General features: G+C 34.1%; 1 protein-coding gene across 1 annotated transcript in view; it reads right to left on the bottom strand.

Moving 5' to 3' along the window:
• Positions 1-24,540, bottom strand: part of LOC129004524 (probable Rho GTPase-activating protein CG5521) — a 247,406-nt gene that overhangs the window by 169,303 nt on the left and 53,563 nt on the right. Inside the window, exons 8-15 of the mRNA XM_054433140.1 lie at positions 23,588-23,741; positions 20,882-21,040; positions 15,634-15,805; positions 15,216-15,290; positions 12,692-12,787; positions 9,314-9,474; positions 3,389-3,500; positions 3,052-3,174 (exon numbers count right to left, since the gene is read on the bottom strand). Coding sequence (XP_054289115.1) covers positions 3,052-3,174; positions 3,389-3,500; positions 9,314-9,474; positions 12,692-12,787; positions 15,216-15,290; positions 15,634-15,805; positions 20,882-21,040; positions 23,588-23,741 — 1,052 coding nt within the window. The remainder of the gene's footprint in view (positions 1-3,051; positions 3,175-3,388; positions 3,501-9,313; positions 9,475-12,691; positions 12,788-15,215; positions 15,291-15,633; positions 15,806-20,881; positions 21,041-23,587; positions 23,742-24,540) is intronic.

Raw genomic sequence — 24,540 nt, 5'->3', positions numbered from 1 at the left:
TACCCCTGTTGAGTTTTAAACTTATCAACTGCTTGGAGACAACGATGTACATGAATCTGTCTGGATGGAAGCCACAGACAAGGTAGGATTTGTTAGAATGGGCGTGGTTTGGGGTTCTTTGATGAATAAACAAAATGCTGATTCTTCCAAAACTTTTAAGAATCTTAGCAAAGTAGCAGAAGCAGTTTTAGTGCTGCACCACTCCAACGCATCTAAAGAGAGAGTTCCCTCAATGATTAGAGAAAACCAAACATCATTCAGAGCAATTTTGAGTCTTGAAGGGACTTTAACTTCTATCATTGCAGTGAAACTGGCTTCAGAACAAAATCTAAGTTTCAATCCCCCACCTGAACTTCTAAAGGCAGCCAAACGTTCCACTGAGCAGTAGAATGACCAACATAAGTCTAAGTGAATGATAAACATTCGTAATAATTAGGCTTAGATTTGTTTAGTAGTGTGAGACTTTATGATGTAAATTAATCTTTGTGTTTACCATTGAACAAATCTCATCACTGTAAAATATTTAGTACAGTATTTAGGTTTTATTTAGTTATCAGCAAAACCAAGGTATTTTTTTAAGACTGTGCAATTTCAGATCCTAGTCTCATATAACATGTAGTAAATAAATATGTTAATATAGGCTATGTTTTTTGTTTTATTTGTTTAGTTTTGAGAACCAAACCCAAGACTTATTTATAGTATACGTTTGTTTTATTATTTTTGTTTTACAACTAATTACCTAACCAAAGTTTTTTTTTTTTTTTTCAAAGACAGCACAGTTGCTAGTTTTATAAATACAGAAAATGTAATAATAATGTATTATTTTTTACCTTTTGCTTACCCAAACAATTCCTGAGGAGGTTAGTTTTCCAAAAAAAGGAAATGTCTGGTGTTTTATACGTTTATTTTAGCCTATACAAATGTGTTCAGTTTGTGTTTTAAGAACTAAAATTAATTTTTCAATTTGAAACTCCTTTTTAGCGAATTTCCCTATAGGGAAGTAGCTATTACCACAGGTCTCATGGTAAGACCTAGGCCCGGGACCGATTTACTTTTCCATTTTGATGTCCCCAGAGGCCAAAAACACCATTCGTTCAAATGTTTATATATGTATATATATATCTATATATAGAGTTTTATATATATATATATACAGGGTGATCAACTCAAGGAGGCCACCATTGGGATATCGAAAACGGTAAGAATTAGAGAAAACTTTAAATGGGGGACATTCCTTTATTTTTTGTGGCAGTTAAAAATATGATTTTATTTTTTTGAAATTCAGCCGCCATTTTGGAAAATGGCGGACAACTTTGAAATTTCTTATGTAACACCCTATATTTTATCATGTTTTCGGATAGAACAGGCAATTTAAAAACTTTTTTATTCTTGACATTTTTTCGATAAACCCACTCGTTTAAGAGTTACAGCCTATGGAAAAATGACTTCCGGTGTACATTTTACATCATGTAGCTCCTAAACAAGTAGGTTTATAGCGAAAATGCGATGAGTAAATAAGTCAAAGAAGTCTTAATACTGCATCCACATTCCATAAAGACCATAAAATACACAGTTTTCCACTTTTCAAGTTTGCCGCCATTTTGGAAAATGGCCGCCATTTTTAAAATAATAGAATTAATAGTTTTAACGAATTTTATGGTCTTTTTGGAATGTGGATGCAATTTTAAGACTTATTTGACTTATTTACTTTTCGAATTTTCGCTATAAACCTACTTGTTTAGGAGCTACATGATGTAAAATGTACACCGGAAGTCATTTTTCCATAGGCTGTAACTCCTAAACGAGTGGGTTTATCGAAAAAATGTCAAGAATAAAAAAGTTTTTAAATTGCCTGTTCTATCCGAAAACATGATAAAATATAGGGTGTTCCATAAGAAATTTCAAAGTTGTCCGCCATTTTCCAAAATGGCGGCTGAATTTAAAAAAAATAAAATCATATTTTTAACTGCCACAAAAAATAAAGGAATATCCCCCATTTAAAGTTTTCTCTAATTCTTACCGTTTCCGATATCCCAATGGTGGCCTCCTTGAGTTGATCACCCTGTATATGTGTCCATCCGCACGATAACTTGAGTAATTTTTATCCGATTTTGATAAAATTTGGTATGAAGGTGTAAGGCGGGATAAACTTGAACGAGTTCGCGAACCAGCATGATCAGACTATGGGAACGGGGGTTTACTGGGGGTTTTATGGGGTAAAAATAGGTCTTTCCCATTTTCGACCCAAAAAACATAAAATTTAGCAATTTCTTTCCAAACCATTTTGTAGAGCTTAAAAAAACAAATAATTTAGTATATTGAAGTGTTGTTATGCGCCTAATGGTTACGGAGAAAATTTAAAAAAAATTTAATTTTAAATTCCCATGTTATTCTTATGGAGAACAAGTAAACTGTTGTAGTTTGCTTGTTTATGAACACAATTTGATCAAATTTGGAAAATGTTTTTATTTCTTACTAACTATTAACATTTTACAAAAAAAAAAAAAAACAGTTTTACCCTCCCTGATGCAGCAAACCTAAGTACTTGTTAAACTGATTCTTTTTAAATAGGAAATAAATGTTATATTTTTAAGTAGACATTTTAGTGTAAATCCAATCAGGCGAATGGAAATTCGCTTAGTCTGCAGGTTTGCTGTGGCGGGGGTATTTTCATTAATATTTTACACTTACAGTATATAACACTGGTGTTTTGTTTTATTGTTCAGTAATGAAAATAATGTAAATTTAATGAAAACAAATGTAGTTTTATTTCACTATCCTAGTGTGCTTACAAATTTGCTATTTTCAATAACTTATGTACGTGTTTGGATGATATGAAATGGAAAAATTAATAATTTAAACTATTCATACGTTAGTAAAAATGGTTAAAAACCTGTTTTTCAGGCTTAAATTTTCAAAAATGTTCTGCAACTGGGGGGTCACTCCCGCCTGTAATTCCTCCCAGGTTGACAGATCTGTTACAAGATATGTTTAGTTTACATGTTAAACTTGTTGCGAAGCACTGGTAGCAGCCAGTCTAGATATACTCACAGCCCATTCTCTAATTAGTTCTTCCCACTGAGTTAGAGAGCTGAGTACAGCCAGAAACTGGTCCCACAACTCGGAAGAGATAACCACGTTCAAGTTGGCCTTAATCCAAGTCACTATCAGGGTCTGAAGAACAAAGATTTGACTTTAAATTGCAGCCACAAACAACACATGTTAATTCAACTGTACACTACTATACTATGCTACAGGATAAAAGAAAAATATATATAAAATATCATAAACTTGGTGCAAAACACACAACAAACTTTGAATTTTTCTTGGTACGATAATTCTTTCAGAGAAATTTATATAAGAAAATACGAGATTTATCATTACACACCTGAAAAATGGCAGGAGCCAATTTGCCTCCAAGAGTTTCTTCCTTCCTTTTTGGTGGGGCTTTGCTTAGAATTAAAGATGTGATCTGTAGAAGAACTAAGAGCAGTTGTTCCCTGAAATATATAGAAGATATAATTATTTGTGATTACTATTGTAGAAAAATCAATAACTTACTGACAAGTAAATTGTGTTAATGATTTGAAGAATTATCGTCCGGTAGCTTTACTGCCGTGTTTTTTCTAAGATATATGAGAAGGCATTTGAAGTACAACTAACAAATTATATGGAAAACAATAATATATTTAATATATCACAATTTGGATCCAGAAAAGAACTTAGTACCAAAACATCAATAACATAAATGGTTAATCATATAGGTGGGTCGCTGGATGAGCCGCAGAAGGCTGCGGGTGTGCTGTGCGACCATCCAGCGCTTTTGACTGTGTTAACCACAATATTTTAATTGAAAAGCTAGGTAAATTTGGAGCTGTAGAAAAACAAAAACTATGGTTTTCTTCCTATTTAATTAATAGATATCAGAGAACTAAAATCAGCAAAAATGTTCAACAAGTAAATTCATCTTGGGATAAAGTGCAATGCGGTGTGCCACAAAGGGTCAATATTGTCTGGCCCTAAATGTGGAAAAAAACACAAATCATAAACTTTTTGGCTAACTACAGGGAAGATGATTCAAATCACATTATACTATCAAATCATCAATTATCTCCACAACAAAATGTAAACTTCCTCGGATTAATTTTGAATAAAAATCTTAACTGGGCACCCCAAATTGAAAAAAATTAGTCTCTTGCATTTTTTCAATAAGAATAATCTCACAAGTAACGCGTCTAGAAACCCAGCTAATAATATATCATGCATATTTCTCATCATTATTGACATATGGTATTTTGATCTGGGGTAACTTTCTTCATTCATAAAAGATTTTTAAATTGCAAAAAAAGTAGTACGAATTATTGGCAAAGTTCCCCCTAGAACCCCTAGTAAAAAACTGTTTCAAATTTTTCAAGTTCTAACTTTTTACGATCACTACATTTTGGAAATAGCATGCTGGGTCCATAGAAACCTCTCTACTTTTAGGGAGACCCAAACTAAACATAACTAGCTGTTGTACGTACGAGAATCAAGAAGTCGATTAAAACTGAGTATACCTCAGAACAGCTAGTTTACAGGCAAAAAGAAAAATTATGGCAGTTTTAATAGAGAAAATTGAAAATTATATTGTAATCAAATATGACATGTCCACCTATTTCTTTCATGCGATTATTAGGCCTATACAATATGCATTTTAAATCCGATAATTTTACAATAAAACAGCGATTGTATTGATTTGAAAAGCCTTGAAGTTGGATTGGCGGTCCTATTGCATTGTTCTATAACCTTTTGCATACTTTCACTTAAAGAGTACTTATCTTACCTCAGTGGCCACTGTCTGTATATATGTAAATAGTGTATATAGTAAAGCAAGATGAACATAGATTAAGCCTACCTACAAGCTAGCAAAAAAAAAGCACTTTGAAACCTTAAGAGGATTTTGGCCTCCCATTCTCTTCTTCCCTTGCCTCTTCTAATGTTGGTCCCAGTCTGGAGAAGTCTTTCATTGCTTGGTCCTCCAAGTGGTCGTCTTACTTGTGGTACTCCTTGGAATAAATTTTTTAAAGTTGATGTATCTCCTCTCCTCCACGCATAGCCTATCCATCCGAGCCTTTTACTTCTGGAAAGCACCCATATATCTGGGTGTTCAAAGATTCGTCTTAGATGTCTGTTCTTTCGTATCCCAACCACCATTAAGCCACCATTATCTTGCTATAGTCTGTATATTTGATCTGTTCTCTATTCTCAAACCCAGCAATAAGGTTTTTCAGTACTTTGGTCAGGGCCCAAGTTTCTGAACCATACAGTACTAAACTGGGATAATATGGTATATGGTATGAATCAGATTTTGATTATACTGACACCCTACAGCTTATTGGACAGTCTTTTAGAGATCTAATACAGAAATTGACATTTGCATTACCAACAAAAAATTTGATATGTCGACATAGTCCTGATATCATTAAATAAATCGTCCATACTTACCCTTTATATCAATTTCACTGCAGTAATTGCTAAATAAATTAGTAAACAAAGAAAAGTAAAAATAATAACATATAGTTTATTTTAAAACAGCTGTAAAGTTAAATAGCATTTATTTGGAAAAAGAACATTTGTCACCTGTAGAAGGAATTTAAAAAAGTAAACACGCTAGTAAGCTAGTGGCCTAATTTTTCCATGTTTATTATCCATACCGTTATCCGTTCTAATATCCGTGATGATTAACCACCTTCATTGAATATATGTACATCGTAATTTTCCATATTCATTTATTCAAACGATAAGATACAGAATTTAGTAGAAATAAAAGTGATATTTTGCCTATATCAGCGCATCCAAACGTAACACAAACAACTTTTTCTTTTTAGATTTTACAAAAGGATAGTAATTCTACTTGCAGTATCCTAGGTCTATGACAGCATTGTGTTTAATCTATGTCACCCATCTGTTTATCCCTGGATAAAACCCGTCAGGGGTTTGTGAGTACAAATTTAAAACCTTGATTCCTTATTATCCTTGATCTCCTTGTTTGATAACATCAATATTTCCAGGCCTAATCCAAAAAAGTTTAAGAAGTCAAACATTTATTGTCAACAGAAAGCTGCCAAGAGGAATTAAAACGTAAAAATTGTTTTTACAATACAATACAATACAATACAATATTCTTTATTGTTAATTCGTCAAGAATTACAATAGTGTCAATACAATAGTGAATTGTACATGTTAATTTTCATTAAATTCCTTTATTGAGTAGAAGGGTCTTGCGATTAGCCACTTCTTGAACTCCTGGTGTAGCTTGTTGCCAGTCAGGTCTCTCAGGTAGTCAGGTAGATGGTTCCTCAGCTTGCAGCCGGTGTAGGAAGGTTTTTTCTCCCAAAGAGTTGTTCGGTGAACTGGTAGTGCAAATTTGGAGCCATGATGGGTGTTGTAGTGGTGCAGGTCTCGGTTTCTTGGGGGGTTTATTTCATTCACATACTTTATAGATTCAAGTATGTAGAGAGACACCACTGTGAGGATTCCTAGGTTTGCGAATGCTAGTCTGCAAGTCTGTGGTGGGACAAGGTTGGCGAGGGCTCTTATGGCTTTCTTTTGATGGACAAGAATTCGATTCATATTTTTTGTTGAAGTTCCTCCCCACACTGTCAAGCCATATCTAAGATGCGACTCTACCAGTGCGAAGTAAGCTGTTTTGGCCACGGAGTTTTTGTCCGCCTATGTAGTTTATTCTTCTGACGACATATATTCCAGTACTGATTTTTTTGCTTAAGTGGTTGATGTGCTCTTTCCATGTTAGTTTGTTATCAAGGATAACACCGAGAAATTTTGTGTGATTTTCTATTGTTACATCCTCTAATTGAGGGACTATGTCTTTTTTCTTACCGAAATTCAGAGTTGTAGTTTTTATGGGGTTTATTGCTAAGTCATTGTTCTTTGAGTAGAGGATAGCTTTATTTAGGATCGATTTTGAATTAAGGTAAAGGTTTTGGGCTGTGTTGTCCTTGATCAAAATGGTTGTGTCATCTGCATACATGATTGCAACAGCATTTTCACTCTCAATTTGTTTGGGGAAGTCATTAGTCAATAAGATGAATAGAATCGGGCCTAATACAGAGCCTTGTGGAACTCCTCTCGTCAGCTTGCTTTTTGAAGATTTGAAACTTTCTGTGACTTCATTTGATGAGTTTTTCAGTTCCACGACTTGTGAACGTCCCGTTAGGTAGCTTTTGAACCATTCTAGCGCAGAGTTTCTTATACCGAGTCTTTCGAGTTTCTTGCATATCAGGTCGTGGCCCAGGCAGTCAAAAGCCTTACTGTAATCAAGGAAGATGGCGGAAATGTATTGTTCGTTTTCTATCTGGTCTAGGACGTACTCAATTAGTGCTGTTATAGCTGAGGATGTAGATTTATTCTTCCGAAAGCCATGTTGGCTGTCAGTTAAGAGTTTGTTATGATTAACATGTGCCATTAATCTAGCCAGAGCAATTTTTTCTATGATTTTAGAGAAACTGGAGATGAGAGGGATGGGCCTGTAGTTTTGAGCATTTTCAGTTGGTCCTTTTTTATGTTTGGGGTATATTTTACTGACTTTTATGGTGGATGGGAATTTGCCTTCTTTAAATGATTTATTTATAAGATAAACCAGAGGAGAGTTGAGTTCTTGAGAGCAGTGCTTTATCATCTTAGAGGAAAACTCATCTATTCCACTTGATGTTTTGGCTTTTAGGGAGTTTATTATCGTTTTAACTTCTTTATAGGATGTTGAAGTTAGGGTAAGGTGTATTGGGCAGACTGGTTCCTCTCCATTCAGCACTGTTTCAGGGTCTATAACAATTGCTCTGTTTTGGTCAAGGGTATTTTCTGCTATATTTGAGAAGAATGTGTTGAAGTGTTCGGCCATTTCTTTTGTGTCGTTTGTGAGTTTGCCATTTATTTCTAATTCTGTAAGGGTTTTCTCTTCACATTTTCCTTTCCTTTCCTTGTTTATAACTTGCCATGAGGACATTTTTAGGTTTCTTAGTTTCATGTCGTATATCCTTTTTCTATTAATCATTTCTAATTTGTCTTCATTTCTGTTCGTTAACTCAAACTTTTGCAGAGCTTTCAAAAAGTTCTCTTTAAGGTATTTTGCTTCAGGATCGTAGTACTTCATATGTTTTTTGTTTGTACTAATTTTAGTTTTCTTTAATGGGCATGTATAATCCAGTGCTGTTTGAAGAATATTATGAAATTTGTTGTAGGAGGTTTCAAGATTCGGTGAAGAGTAAACATGTTCCCAATTTTGTAAATGGAGGTGAGCCTTTAGATTGTTTAGGTTTGTGTTGTTTAGGCTTCTTTTCATTACAAATCTTTGGGAAGTGTCTTCTTGGTGTGTTTTCAGCAGGCACAGCTGCGCAGTGTGGTCAGATAGACCAGTATGCACAACTTGTCCAGTAATATACGCATATGGTATGTTTGAGCATATACAGTCTATTGAAGTGGCTGTGTCATGGGTTATTCTGGTGGCCTCTAGAGGAAATCTCCAGATGTTTTGTGTGGTTAACTCTTCTTCCAGCATGGTGTTTTTGGAATCTTGGGTGAGCCTGTCAATATTTATGTCACCGATGAGTATGAGATTTTTCTTGTGTACTTCTTGTAGTTCTAGCGTGTCTGATAGGAGGTCAAGGGCAATTCTTGCATTTTCGATCGGTGGTCTATAGATTCCCAGGATGTAGATATCCTTTTTCTTTGTTGTCTGCATGCGAATCATTGCTGCTTCGAAAATTAACTCCTGGCATGTGTTTGATATGTTAATAGCTGATACTGTATCAGCAAGGGATTCCTTGGAATATATTGCAACACCTCCAAGTTTATGTTCTTCTCTACTAAAGTGGGTAATTAAAGAGTAGCCGGGAATTTTTGTAGCTTCTAGCTCTGTTTTTTTCAGTCCGTGTTCAGTCAAGACTAGAATGCTTGGTTTTGTGTCGGACAGAGTATTTTCCACGAATACTAGAAAAGACCCGGTATGGATCATAAACATAAACAAATGACGTTTTTGGCCCGAAAATAAACAATATTTAACATTGCTTAAATGGAACTGCCAAAACATATACTAATGCTGTTAGTATAGGATTCGGGCCAACAACGTCATTTGTTTATGTTTATGATCCATACCGGTATTTTTCTAGGATTCGTGGTATTTTCTGAGTACAGTCAGGGGTGGCAAAGGAACTGTCTTGACACTCCCACTATGGTGTAAAGTCGTATCACACGGACAGTACTTGATCATCTATAGGGATATGGTTAAACAACACAGAAGGTTGGCTAGATACTGTACCAAGTCTTGGCCTCCATGTGAGTATGCATGACCATGTAGCGGTAGATGTTGAGGACCCTCTTGCAAGTGTCCACCTGCTCCTCCAGTAGCACAGGGAACTCTTGGCTAATCTCCAGCAAGAACACATTAGCGGCATGAGTGATGAATACTTGGAGAACGTTCTGCAAATTATTAGTTTCATTACATTTTCTATTAAGCTTTGTTGATTTATATAATGTTTTCATGTTTCACATTACATTGTGAATGCTTCCAATAATTTCAAAATTATTGGAGGATAAATTTCAAACTTTTGCGTATTTTATTAAAATTGAAATTTGCTTAGTTTTCACGTTTGCTGCAGCGGGGGTAATTGTTTTATAAATCCATCTACATTATAGAAAACAAATATTTTTTTTTTAATTATGATTTCTTAAAAAAATTGTGCTTTTTGATATTTTTGTGAGATGGCTATATTTATAACAAATAAATTTCCAAACATAATAGGGATGGACGAGATTGGATTTTTAGTTCGAGACGAGACGAGACGAGATTTTTTATTTCTCATAAAATTTCGAGACGAGATCGAGACGGGATTTCCCTTCTCATACACAACGGGAAATGCACGTTCAAAATTTTTACCTGATTTTGTAACATTGTTAGATGACTGTTTAAATACAAAAATAATGATAATAGGCGAGAATATTTACAATCTTTTATTAAAAAACATCAGCATAACATTTTTTTATTAATCCCGCTTAACTTATTAAAATGCCTACGATTAGGAAACATAGTGATATCAGTTAGGATAGAGTTCAACTTATCCTAAAATAAAATAAATCATAAAATAAAAGCAATAATATCAATATAATAGCAATAAAAGTCAAAACAAGTAACTATTTTATAAAAACTAATATTATTAGTTTTTATAAAATAGTTACTTGTTTTGACTTTTTATAGTAATAAAACATTCCTCACACTGCTTACACTTAACAAAACTTCTCAAATGTTATAAAAGTAATATTATTAAAATAATTAAAGTAATATTTACATTTAAGGAATTAATTAAATAAGAACGCCTTCGCAAAGGAAACGCAACTACAACACGCTCCTGTATTCCGGGTATTGCATTGACTTTCTGCAGGCGTTTTTAATTTTTTTTTTTTTTTTTATTCTCGTCTCGATAAAAATCTCGGCTAAAAAGAAATCTCGTCTCGTGTAACGAGATTTAAAATTTCCCGAAATTTTGAGACTTGACCATCCCTAAAACATAATTTGAGTGGAAATATTTGTTTTTGCTGGTTGGCAGTCACATAACTTAAACCTGTGTTAGGTAAACAAGTCTTTCTAGCAACTGACTTGACATCATTTTACTCGTCAAAATCGTCCCTCACTACCCTTGACCCTAAGTTGAAATTCTATTAAGGATTGTGTAGCGGAGATACCGCCCCTGTATATCACCTCTTGCACCCAAAGTTCCTGGAGTTTAGTTACCTGTCTCATCACGTCTTGTATTTTCTTTTATGTTATTACTAGCTGTGTGCCCGTTCTACTCACGGGGATCTTATAGTATTCAGTTGAAACCTTCTTATATTAAGAACAGCAGTTGGTTTGCATATTTTCAGATATGCTGGGAAAACTATTATATATAAACCTTCGCAAATACAGTATCTGACAGTTTCAAGCCAAAACAAATGTTTCACAATTAAATGTCACCCGGATCGTGTTGGTCCATATGTTAAATCCAATGATTACACTAAAAAATGCTTCATAGATCTCTATGAGGCATAGCCCTAAAGCTGGGGTTTTCTAGGCGCGGAGCCGGAGTGCAGAGAGAGGAACGCGGAGAGCCGACTCCTCTTGTCTTAAGTAATTTAATGTTACTGTTTTCTTAGAAGCGAAGCGGAATGCCATGTTAATCGCTTTTCCGCTCTCCGCGCTCTTCTTCCGCGTCTAGGAAAACCCGGTTTAAGGTAGGCCTATAATTGAAAGTTACTTTCCACAATGGTTAAAAGTATTTAAATTACCACTTTAACCTCACCATTTAACACTTTCTTCTGGTTGACAAAATGATGTACGGTAATGATTGAATCAATCAAATTGGAATACAGGTAGGCGTACGCACCCAAGAGATGGGCTATGGGCCTATTGGCTGTATGGTCCAGCGATTGCATCACACAGTGAGTAGAAACAGAAAGTGACACATTGGAAAAGCGAGTTTAGCATCATCCGTAAACCTCTGTTACAATCACCCACTGCAGTTGTGATTTTTTACTTAACACTTTACACAACCAACATTGAATGTCAATGAGTGTAATCCTTGTTTGTAAGCTATTGGCGACGATGATTTAATAAATGTAAGTTTCCCAGCCCTATACAACACTGATTCAAGGTCTTCTTTCTGGTTATCAAAACTCAAGAACAATTTTACACACAAAGAATCTCTGGTTCCTGACCTGAATGATGCATAGTTATTTAATTTAATTATGATTACACTATATTATTGCACTTGCGATTAATTAAATCCGTTATGAAAGAAAAATGTTTTTAATCTCACTTGGTTGGGATCATCGATAGGCCTATATTGGGATTTGCTCTCAAAACGTGATCAGAAATGGTTGCGGTGTTTGTAAACAACATTTGTAAACATATCAGTGACAGCTAGAAAAAATAATCTTGATCCGAACAGCTGTTCGTTATTTCATAGATGATTATGTGATAAAAATTGGACGAAAACTTGACAAAAATCGCACAAAACTGCATTTTTGAACGTCCGTAATTTTATTTACAAAGTAGTGAGGCCATATTTTAATGGCTAAAGACACTCTCGCCAATCCAGTGAATACATTAAAATGACTTGGATCTTGATAGGTACTCTCGTTTTCCTGGAGAAGAGAGCGTAAAATGCCATCTTGAGTGTTATAGACAGACAGAAAGACAGACAGACAGAAATAGAGATAAGACTTGTTTCTGCTTCTTTAATGTATACAACATAAAAATAACCTAAAAATATATAATTCTGAGCAATGTACAGACAAAACTCTAATTTTATTTATATAGAAGATTTGAATACTTTTTATAGACTAATAGGTATTTAAATACAACTAACTAACTAACTTATTATTTTAAACTTTACATGCATATTTACACTCTTTGTCTATGATTTATCTACCTGGAAAAAAAACTCTGTGAGTCATTTCTCCTTTTTAAGTACTTCCTAACCTTGTGTTTACTCTTTACATAAGTACTCAATAAAACTAAGCTTATTTAAAAGGGGAATAAATATTGACTTGTGTATGGAAATAATTAAGTAAAAATAGAATCAGACAAATTATAATTCGCTCAGTCTGTAGGTTTTCTTTATAAGGAATGGAATCAAACACAATTTTTTTTCTAAATTACCTGTAGACCAGCTCGCACCAAAAGATTTTCTTTGTTTATCGCTCCAATGTACGAGTCATTTCTTAGCCTATTCTGCCTTCCAACTTCATCTGGTGACTAAAACGGAAAGGCAAAGTAAGGTAAATTGATGATAATTTAACTCTTGTGAAATATCTTAGCTTGGTGAATATAAAAATTACAAGTAAAACATTGAAACAGACATTTCCATGCATTATAGCTCCATAACTAAATGATTACCATTACATCATTCCATCATCAGTAATAAATTTGAATCCAACAACATGAACTATTTACAAAATGGCATGGTTTTCCGAAGCATTGAAAACATCACTATTCCAAAGCACATAAAAGCACTTTATTTAATGCTAAATAATTATGATTCTTTGTTGTGGGCTAATATCACATTCACTGGATCAAATTTAACGGGACCCAACATAATTAATTCACAAATGAAATTATATCTGTCATATATGTTAATGGTCTTGATAAAATGACCATTTTTAGTATGCAGGATGGCTTAACTATTCTGGTCTTTTTACAGGTAAGGTATACTCCAACAAACTAACAATAGTTCAATATATTGTATTCAAATGTAATAGTTGACAATAAAAAAGCTTTGTTAAGAGGCTATTGCATTTAAGTTTACTGTGAATAATAATATTTTAGACTAAATATGAATATTTAGAGAAGAATTACAGTAGGTTTTTAGTTTGAAGGTTGAATACTCTTAATTTAGAAAAAAATAATATCCCATACAAATTTCTTTGGTAGCTTTACTGAAATGGCCTACTTTTAGCGAATTTCCCTAAAGGGAAGTAGCTATTACTGGGTCGAAGAATTCTACCCCCGGATATTTACCCCCATGAAAAAACGCCTACGTCATTTTGAGGGGCGGGGCCTATACACGGTCGAGAAACAGCCCACGACTGGAAATCTACCTCCGGAAATCTACCCCCGTGGTCAGCTACGCTACATATCAGTAAAGATGCATTGTTGTAATTGATTTCATTAATTGGTTTATGTAAATCAATGGCTCTTTGGTTATTCATTAGCTTATTATGCGAATTAAAATTTTTTTTTGTAAAACGAAAGCTCAAAAAATACTTTATTCTTCCTGGGCAATATTATACCCCAAGTCGATGCCAATCAACACAACAGGTGTGTCACCAAAATGATGATATCATCAAAAATATTTAAAAGTAAATAATAAGAAAGCATATTCATAGTAGCATATTTAGAAAAAAATATTGATTTCAGAATACCTAGTTTTTTTAAACTGCAGAATCTTGTAGTTGTTTTAATCCCAATAAAATAAGATAAATGTTATTTGTTATAACCTTATTTAGAAACGTAAATAAAATATGTAAAATACTGTACCTATTCGATCAGTGGTCGTTTCCAAATTTCGACTTAAATGTTAACTAGTGACATCGATCTCTGTAGTAATAGAGATCGATGACTAGTAGTTATCATTCGAATCTTTTCTCTTTGTACTGTGTTTAGGTCGTGGCAATGTTAAACATGACGACGACATATCGCATGCTTTATACTGGATATTAGAAGCTAATGAATAACCGAAAAGCCGTTTATTTACATAAACCAAATTATAAAATCAATTATAACAATGCATCTTGGCCGATACGTAGCGTAGCTGACCACAGGGGTAGATTTCCGGGGGTAGATGTCCGGGGGTAGATGTCTGGGGGTAGATGTCCGAGGGTAGATTTCCAATCGCGGGCTGTTTCTCAATCGTGTATAGGCCCCTCGTGACGTCAAAATGACGTAGGCATTTTTTCATGGGGGTAAATATCCGGGGGTAGAAATCCGCTACCCCCTATTACCGTAGGTGGCACGGTAAGATCTAGGCCCGGGACCGATTTACTTTTTCATTTTGATGTCCCCAGATGCCAAAAACACTATTCGTTCAAATTTTTATATATATGAAATATACGTCCGTGAACGCGATAACTTGAGTAATTTTTGTCCGATTTTGATGAAATTTGGTTTAAAGGTGTAAGGCAGGATAAACTTGAATGAGGTCGCGAACCAGCATGATCGGACCATGAGAACGGGGTTTTACAGGGGATTTTATGGGGTAAAAAATGGGTTTTCTCATTTTTTTACCCTCAAAACACAAAATTTTCCAATTTCTCTCTAGACCTTTTTAAAGAGCTTAAAAAAAAAACAAATAATTTAGTATGTCAAAGTGTTTTTGTATGGTTATTGGTAACGGATAAAATTAAGCAAAATTGTAAATTTAAAATTCCCATGTTAATCTTATGGAGAATATTGTAAAATGTAGTTTGCTTGTTTATGGATATATTTTGATAAAACTTGGCAAATTTAATTATTGTATACTAAGCTATTAATATTTTACTAAAAACCCCACTTAAACAGTTTCCTTGTAGCAGCAAACCTAGGTACTCGTTAAACCTAATGTTATTTAAATAGATTTAATTGAAAATCAATTCCTACAAATGGAAATTTGCTTAGTCGGCAGGTTTGCTGCGGCAAGGGTATTTACCTCCATGTTGGTGTATTCAGTAGAAGTCCGTTGACTGTCCAAAGGTTCCAGCATGAAAGGTGGCAGTTCAGGAACCTGAACACCACCACAACACAACAACAGTAACAAACAAAAACTCAAAAAAAAAAACAACACAGAACACAACAGTAACATCTTAGAAATAGACCGTAAACAAATATCTTACTTACAAGTGAGATTCTCCGTCACAAAGTAGATAATATTTAGGACAAGATAATTTAGTATAAATAAATCATATAACTTACTACTCAGTGGAAGCTATTTATATCAAATACCTAAATTTTACTTAAAAGTTAGTCTTATGCAGTGCATCCCTTGCTTTTATCTACATAATTTAAATATCTTGGCTGAACCAAATAAACAAACACATGGAGACATGTATGAATGTTGAGCTCCTCACATTCATCTGTATCCAGTCCTTGTAGACTGTTATGGCCCTCCTGATGGCTGGGGAGTAGGTGAAGTTGAGCAGGAACGCCTGACGGTACACCTCGTGGATCATGTTGACGTTCTCTCTGGTGCCGTACAGTACGTCCCTCACAATGTTGATGGCTGTTATATTGGGATCCTCACTGCAGCAAACACAGGCATTACTAATCAAACTATGGAACACAATTATACATTTTGATTAAACTTGCTCCACAGACAACAGGACTGCTGAGTTATGAGAGGATCTGTGTCCCTACGTATTATTCTAAGAACTTAACTCGACACTTAATACAAGTAATTTTAACAACATCAATAAGCAGATTAGCATGCTGACTATTGATTTAATAAAATGACAAATAGTTGATTAAAAGTAATAAACAAGTAAAATTTAAAATTATATCCTATACTCTAATACGAGCAATGTTTGCTTGTATGTATGTATGCTTGCTTGCTTGTACCAAGATCTCGAAAACGGCTCCGACGATTTTCTTCAAATGTTGTAAATATATTATTTTTGGCCTAAAAACGAGTTTACTACAGTTAGAACTGCCAACAAAAATCTAATAACGTAGAAAAATGAAACTGAAAGTCACATTTTTTTAACATTAGTCTTATGGGTTGCTAAGTAACCATGTTGGTTGAATTAAATAACAAGGAAAAAGTAAACAAAGACTTAAAGTTGTAGCATGTGTTCATAATAAGCCAACTACCCACAGTATACTAGCAAATTACAAATACAGTACAAAAGGGAAAACATCACTTGTTGCTATGGAGCAAAGATTATACTGAAGAATACTCGATACATTGTAGGCCTAGTAAAGGCTAGCAGTGCGAAGTATAGGGAAGTGTGGTATCTGTTTATGACGATTAGATTAAGGTCTGCAATCCTAAAATGCTATGGGAAGGGAAGGAAACAGATCCGCGACGTAGGAAGTGGTGAAGGAAGTAGTAAAGGAGAGTTGCCCGGAGTGTGGGATCTGTTTATGACGATAAGATTAAGGTATTTGCAATCATAAAATGCTATGAGAAGGGAGGGAAACTTGTCCGTGACTTAGCAAGGAAGGAAGTAGTAAAGGCGAGCAGTCCGGAGTGTGGGAACTGTTTATGACGATTAGATAAGGGTATTGGCAATCCTAAAATGCTATGGGAAGGGAGGGAAACAGGTCCACGACGTAGGAAGTGATGAAGGACACACAATAACAAGTGATGTGTAGGCCTAAATAATTTAATGCTGCAGCCAACAAGTAGTCTAGGCAAAATTTTTTACTAGGCCTAAGGTAGGAGGTAGGCCTACTAATAATTAGTAACCATATAACTAAGAAAATTTGGTATAAGTACTTAAACTAGGTACCTATTTAGGCCTAGGCAGGGTTTAGGCTAGGATGAAATTTGTTTCAGCAAAATGCTGCAAACTCTCTCTGCAAAGACAAAAACTGGGTAGGCCTACAGTTTCTTAACTGGGCTACGCTAATATTGATTGAAACTATCAAATTGAAAATATTCATTAATAATCGATATTTTAAAATATATCTATTATAAAATTAAACTATCATAACCTAACCTAACCATCCAAACTTGCTGATGGTGAAAAAATCGCATGAAGGTTTACTAATCGAATCGATAGTTTCAATCAATATTAGCGTAGCCCAGTTAAGAAACTGTACCCCAAAAACTAACTTAAGTTAACTGTAGAAAAAATATTAATCAATAACTTAAGCATTTAAAACAAAAATTCCAGTAGGCTAATTACATTTGTTTGAACATTACATCTTTCAATATTATTTGTAGAAAATTTGCCATAGGCCTAGCCTGCAAAACAAAGTAAACTTATCATTTTTAAGTTGTGAATAGCAAGATGCTAAAAATACTACCGCAGCTTTAAACCCTGGGCCTAGGCCTACTTAACGCCCAACTACTCGACTCGACTCGATACTCGAGTTTTTACTCAAATACTCGACTCAAATTGAAAAATCACTACTCGCCCACCCCTATTGATTATACAGGGTGGAACGAAGTTAGTGTTAAAAAATTTTATGTGTTAAACTACTAAGTATTGGTGACAAAATGGCACCAATTTAAGTTTCCATACCCTCACAGGTAGGGAATAACAGACAATTTAAGATTTTTTCAAAATATTTGTACTTACTTACATAAAATGGCCATAAGTGCATTAAACTTTGTTTTTATTCCAAACTCATGTTCATTTTCAGAATCCTCATTAAATTTCCAATAGTAATGGTACAAATTCATTGTGATTAAACATCTGCATAAGCCCTTATTTGGCCATGGAAGTTTGAATTTGTGATTTTTTATAAATAAGTAATAACTTTTTCCAAAGTTTTTCTATACTACACTGGACTGTAGAGAGTGTCAAATATTACTAAAAACTTCTGCAGTTAATAACCTTTAAAATGATGTATAAACATCTACTGTTCCTTTGATTGGTCGTTCTCAAAATTAAGAGTTTCTCATGAAAAACACGGAACGGCTAATGTTTAATTTCCTTTAAAATAACATGTATTTGCTTAAATAATATGGCAATAGCTGCAATAACAGTTATATTTGAATAGGGTCTATTGTAGGTTTTAGAATCCTTGTGAGATTTATTGTAAGACTATTAATGATCTATTAGGATTAACATCCGTATAAACGTATGTTTTGTAAAAACATGTTAAATTAGTTTTATTTTTATTTTTTGAATACATTGAATATTGTTTAAAGTTACACATGGTACATTTAACTTAAGATTTTTTTAAGCATAAGCAAATACTTCCAATGGAGTAGCCTATAAAATTATGTAGATACTACACTTTACAATTTCGTCAATATGTTCACCGAATACCGAAAATTAACCTAAGTATAGTATACCAATTAATTGATTGTAGTGCTTAGGACATATGCTAATGGAAATAACTCAGTCAAGTGATATATTTCTTAACTAAAATAATTGTTAACACCTAAAAAATACTTAGTTTTAGTTATTTATACAAAAAAATAAAAGTTAATTCTAAAACACACAATATTCGAAACTTAAGACACTGTTCCTTACTTCCTTGACGTTTTAATAGTTCCATTCTATTTGATGCCAACTACTCGAGTTTTTTTTTAATCTCCTCTTAGATACACAGCCGAGCTCTTTTTGCACGTGGCGCCAACAGTAACATTAAAATACAACGTTCCTCTGACTAGCACATCTGCATTCATTATCCAGTAGTTAATTTTCTGATTATCTTCCACTAAAGATGAGTAGACCAAGTACTCTACATAACACACAAAGCAAGTCTAGTGGACTTAGGTCTGGGGTCTGGCGACCTGGCATGCCAGCAAACCACACCATAGGACCCATCATTATCATTCAAGTTGTGTATTTAAATTTAAATCAATCTCGCACATCGGTTGAATGTGCCATAGAACTAACACCGTAAACGATATTTAATTTATTCCAATAAATAAGAAAAAAACCCCGTAAATGAAAATTCATCACAAAACATAGGTTCATAAGGTGTTAATCCTAACAATTCCTCAATATTCTTATTAGGAATATTACAAGGATTCTAAAATTGCAAAAATACCCATTTAAACATGATTTTTAAAGCAGCTGCTGCCATATCATAAAAGCCAATACATGGTTTTTTTAAAGGAAATTAAACATTAGCCGTTCCGTGTTTTTCATGAGAAACTCTTAAATTTGAGAACGACAAATCAAAGGAACAGTAGATGTTTATACATCATTTTAAAGGTTATTAACTGCAGAAGTTTTTAGTAATATTTGACACTCTCTACAGTCCAGTGTAGTATAGAAAAACTTTGGAAAAAGTTATTACTTATTTATACAAAATCACAAATTCAAACTTCCATGGTCAAATAAGGGCTTATGCTGATGTTTAATCTCAATGAATTTGTACTATTACTATTGGAAATTTAACGAGGATTCTGAAAATGACAATGAATTTGGAAGAAAAAAAAATGTTTAATGCCCTTATGGCCATTTTATGTAAGTAAGTACAAATATTTTGAAAAAATCTTAAATTGTCTATTATTCCCTACCTGTGAGGGTATGGAAACTTAAATTGGTGCCATTTTGTCACCAATACTTAGTAGCTTAACACATAAAATTTTTTAACACTAACTTCGTTCCACCCTGTATATCATTGAAGGGGAATAATTGGGCCTCAACAGTTTTTCTGTGGGGTTATTTTAGCATTGTGAACGATGAAAGAAAAGTGATGCTCGTGACATGTTGGACAATCATTTAGTTAAAAGTCGACCGTGTCAAATCTTAGGCATCATCTTGAAAAAACGACATTCCACAGTACATTTTCCAGTGATTGCTGGTAATTAGTAATGCTTTTAATTAAGTAGATAATGATATTTATACATTTACATATTTCAAATTATTGTCATAATTTTTACTTAAACTTGAGGTTTTCAATTATTATTATGTTATAAATTATGATAATATTTCTACATATTTTATTAATTTAGCCGTTGCAATAGCTAAAATACCTATTAAGAAGATAAGGTTTAGCAAAATACCTAATTTATTTACATATTCTTTGTAAAATACTACATTCAAAAATAAATTTGATCAATTCTATGCAATCTTAACAATATGAAATAACAAACAAGTCTATGTTTAGTAGCATCCAACACAAAATAAAAATAAAAACTATTGCTGGGACACAATAGCCATTGACAACGGACTCTGGACAACGAATTCTTGGCAGTGTGGCTGAAATAACAGGATTCGGCAACCTGTTATTGGCGGGCGAAAAACATTGCCGTTGCGTTGCTGGCAAACAACAATAACTTACATCTCTAGAAGGTTTATGACATTGAGAGAGCTGGATACAGTGATTTGCGTTTAATCCAGTTACAGTTAATTGGGAGTTGAGTGTGTTTAAATTATTTTTAGAGAAAATTGCTCTAGAACAGCATTCAATTTCCTCTAAATATCTCTAAATATAAGGTTGAAAGTTTATAATCCCTCATTTTTGTATGATAAGAAAAATCTTTGTGATTTTGTGACTGAAATCAAGAGTTTTTTTTTGTTTTTTTTTTTATATATATCTTTAAGAAAATAGATCACAGTATCACAATCAAACGGCAAGAAAATAGTTTTATTCAAGTGTACACAACCGTGATAAATAATAAGATTCACTAAATTAAAGACCTTACCACATCAATAACTGGCTTTGTTACAGTCATACAATAATTACCTTAAATAATAATCACTGTGAGGTATGAATGGTGTAAGAGATGAAGACTCATCCATAGAGGTGACAACACTGCTGCCTGGCGTCAGGTTAGCACCAACACTCACTCGGCGAAGCTCAGAGTTAGGTGAACGCTCTCCTTCACTTTCACTGGGGGTTATGCTGGAAAAAACAAATACACGTCTTAATCAACCGTGTGAAAATAAGTTAAAATGTTTTACAAGGATCTCAATGTAGAAATTGCAAAAAGAGATTGATATTGATGTTTCAAGAAAAATATGTTTAACCTTAATTCTTTAATTTCAGTCAAGCTTTTTTACTAGTAGTTTATTATTTATATAAATTACAAAGAAAACTATGAGAAATATTCTATAAAACTTTCACTACCTTTTGTTAATCAAACATGACCCTCTTCCTAAACAACACACAAATATCCACAATGTAAAAAAAGCCCCAACCCCTTTCAACTCTATAAACAAATACCCGTAAATTGCATGGACCAGCTGTTTCATTTAATTAATTAAATAATTTAAACTTTGGAAGCATTTAAGGCGTAGCCTATTGAAAATCGGCGTGTGGGCCAAAGCCCTATGGAAATTCATTCCTACCAATAATTTTCGGCAAATCTAAACACTCTTAACCTTAATTTTGATGTACCATATACCTATATTTTTATTCGGTTAAATGTCTTAAACAATGACCACAAATTTGACTGTTTCACTTTTACTTTAATAACATAATAAACTAGCTACTATACATGTGCTTTGCAACGGGAAGAGGGCGCAAAAGAGAAAAATTTGATCTTTACATCTATTGTACAAAATCCACCACACATCCACCAACAGGTTCAGAAACAACATTTAACCGTACCACTTTGTTTGATACAAGTTTATGTTTTGGATTCTGTAGCTCAAAATGCCCCTTTTCTTAATGCTTTGCACCCGATACTTTCTTTTAGGTGCCATTTTGGACAACAAAGTTACACATGTGTTCGAGCTGACTTTAACTCCAACTTTTAAATACTGAATAAACTCTATAGGCTTTTTAAAAAAGTAAGGAAAATACCCTCGCCACAGCAAACCTGCATACTCAGTGAATTTCCATTTACCTAGCTAGATTTCTCATAAAATATTTCCTTAACCCTACGAGTGGCAAATCGACAAAGAATGATGATCTCAAACTGTGTTGCTGAAGTGGCAGCCGAAAAAATTTTTCGATTAACGTAACATTTTTTCTCGCTGCATTTTACGCACAGTTATAGTTGGTGAAATGACATAACTCTTATACCAATGGAAAGATGAGATTCTGAAGTTTCATTTAATTATAAGAATAAACCTCATAAGATAAGTACATCGATCTAATCATGAGTTACATTTGAATGAAAATAACGCACGAACTCGCAACCGCCATGTTTTGTTGTGAAATCGTAAAAAGATGAGTAATTAAAAAAAAACAGACGTAGTTTTTGTTTCTAGCAAAGACAAGTGATACAACTGCAACAAGGAGGAAGTAAACTTTCATTTTGTATAAAGTATAATGTCATAATACATTCCAACAGCTAATAACAATTTTTTTGTAAATAGCCAATTTTTACGTAAGGCTAGTGTGGCGAAATCAGCAAATATTTTCAATATCTGAAACGCATATAATATATAATTTGAAAAGTACAAGAATGTTGTTTTATACATGCTCTCATAGACAAACAATTGTAGAATTCAATGTTGTCAGGCTGGTCAAACAAATAGAAGCATTGGATTTTTCAAAGCTGAAAGAACAGAACACTTGTTATCGTTTAACCTAAAATGGCGGCGTCGTCGTGAGTTTTTGTCCGATTACAAGAACGGATCATTTGTAAACAAATGTCAATCAGCTATTGTTACGTGTAGAATTTTCATTGCTGTATTAAACAACAACAAATGTCATGCCATTTTTTTATGTAATCATGGATCGTTTAACAGTACAACCCCGTGCCTTATGCATTGAAGTCTATTTAAAAAAAAGTGTTTGTGATTGTAGCTCAGTGGTTATTACAAAATCATTTCGACGTCCATCATCATGGTCTGGTTCCCTCTAGGAATACTATCTATAGGTGGGTGTTTGATTTAAGAACTAAGGGATCTGTTTTCAAGAATAAATCTCCGGGGAGATCCAAGTCTGAACGTACAGATGAGATTACGTACATTGCAAGAGTTTGGGAATCTGTTGTCCAAATTCCCAAAAGATCCGCAAGAAAGCATTCTGTTGCCTTTAGGTTGCTAGGACCAGTTTGCATTGTATTTTGCATGACGATTTGAATTACATCCCTACAAACTGGTTGTTGCACAGAAGCTCATTTAAGGTGACCCTAGATTACATCTGATGTTTTGTCAAACACTCTTTCAGCTGAAAGTGAAAACCTTCTGGGGCGCCTCATAATGTCACTTATAGTTTAAATAGGCTTCAATGGAAAAGGCACAGTGCTGTACTGTCCAACAATCCATGATTACTCAAATGGCCTCGTTTTACATTAGTTGCTGTTTAATACAACAATGAAAATTCTACGTATAACAATAGCTGATTTTGTTTAAAAATGGTTCGTTATTTATGAACCACTCTGTATATGATATTCTATTTGAATAAAAAAATTTGGCTACACAACTGGTCCATACAGATTGGATGTCTACTTCAGTATTCTAAAGTCAATGGCAGTACGGTACTAAAATAATTTACCTTGCAGATCGAGCTACTGGCTGAATCAACTGATCCTTTTTTGTTGAGTGAGTAAAATTGGCAATCCATTTAATAAATGCCACTCGGCAGTTGATAAATGGTTCTACTCTTTTCCTTTCTTCACTTGTAAAACGAGGTCTTAACAAAGTTAAATCTGTGGAACAAATTACACTTGTATCATGCTCTGTTACGTAGGTATCTAAATTGTTATGTTTTTAACTTCGTAACAACCAACATTATTATCATTATCTTTGGTCAAATAAGAATATTTAAAACAACACAGATTTATACCTGAATGTTTTTTTATGATTATGCATTTTTTAATGGTATGCTTAATTACTGCAGAGGGAAAGTAGCATTAGTGTTGTTTCTAGTAGGCATACCTTTACCTATGACATAGTCTAATTTTGGGCCAAAAGAATACTTTAACTCCAGAAGTGTATGGAATTTTTTTTTTTAAGGGAGAGGAGGTAAAAATGCTTTTACGCACACAGGTAGCCAGCCTGTAGTGTGAGACTCCTGAGCTTGTCACACTACTCACTGAAAAACCCCCTCTACTCTGTTGGACACAGACCTGGGATTGTTTGTCACTTTACTTCAGGTCAATCAGGTCAGGTCAACGTGTGATCTAAGCCCTCAGGGCTCACGCCGTTTCTGGCATTCAATTTCTTTATGACCTAGACTGCATCCCGGTCAAGCTCTAGCTTCTTTGCACGGAGAATATACTGGACGTAATGTGACAAACAGGTCCAATCGTCCTCACCCTCCGTCATCATCGGAATGACCGTGTCCGCCGACAACTGTCCTACATGTTGTTGAGCCTCCAGGCCGGAACCTTCCTAACGCTGGCAGCGGAAGAAGGTGTGCTCCGCGTCGTCGGGAGTGCCTGGGCAGTAGATGCAATCGGGTGACACGGCTTTGCCCATCCTGAACAGGTATGACCGGAAAAAAAC

The sequence above is a fragment of the Macrosteles quadrilineatus genome, unplaced genomic scaffold (genome assembly GCF_028750875.1).
Source record: "Macrosteles quadrilineatus isolate MER2022 unplaced genomic scaffold, UCM_ALF_1.0 Scaffold_1__1_contigs__length_201487025, whole genome shotgun sequence".
Classification (NCBI taxonomy): Eukaryota; Metazoa; Arthropoda; class Insecta; order Hemiptera; family Cicadellidae; genus Macrosteles; species Macrosteles quadrilineatus.
This window is presented reverse-complemented; position numbering and strand designations above follow the sequence as displayed.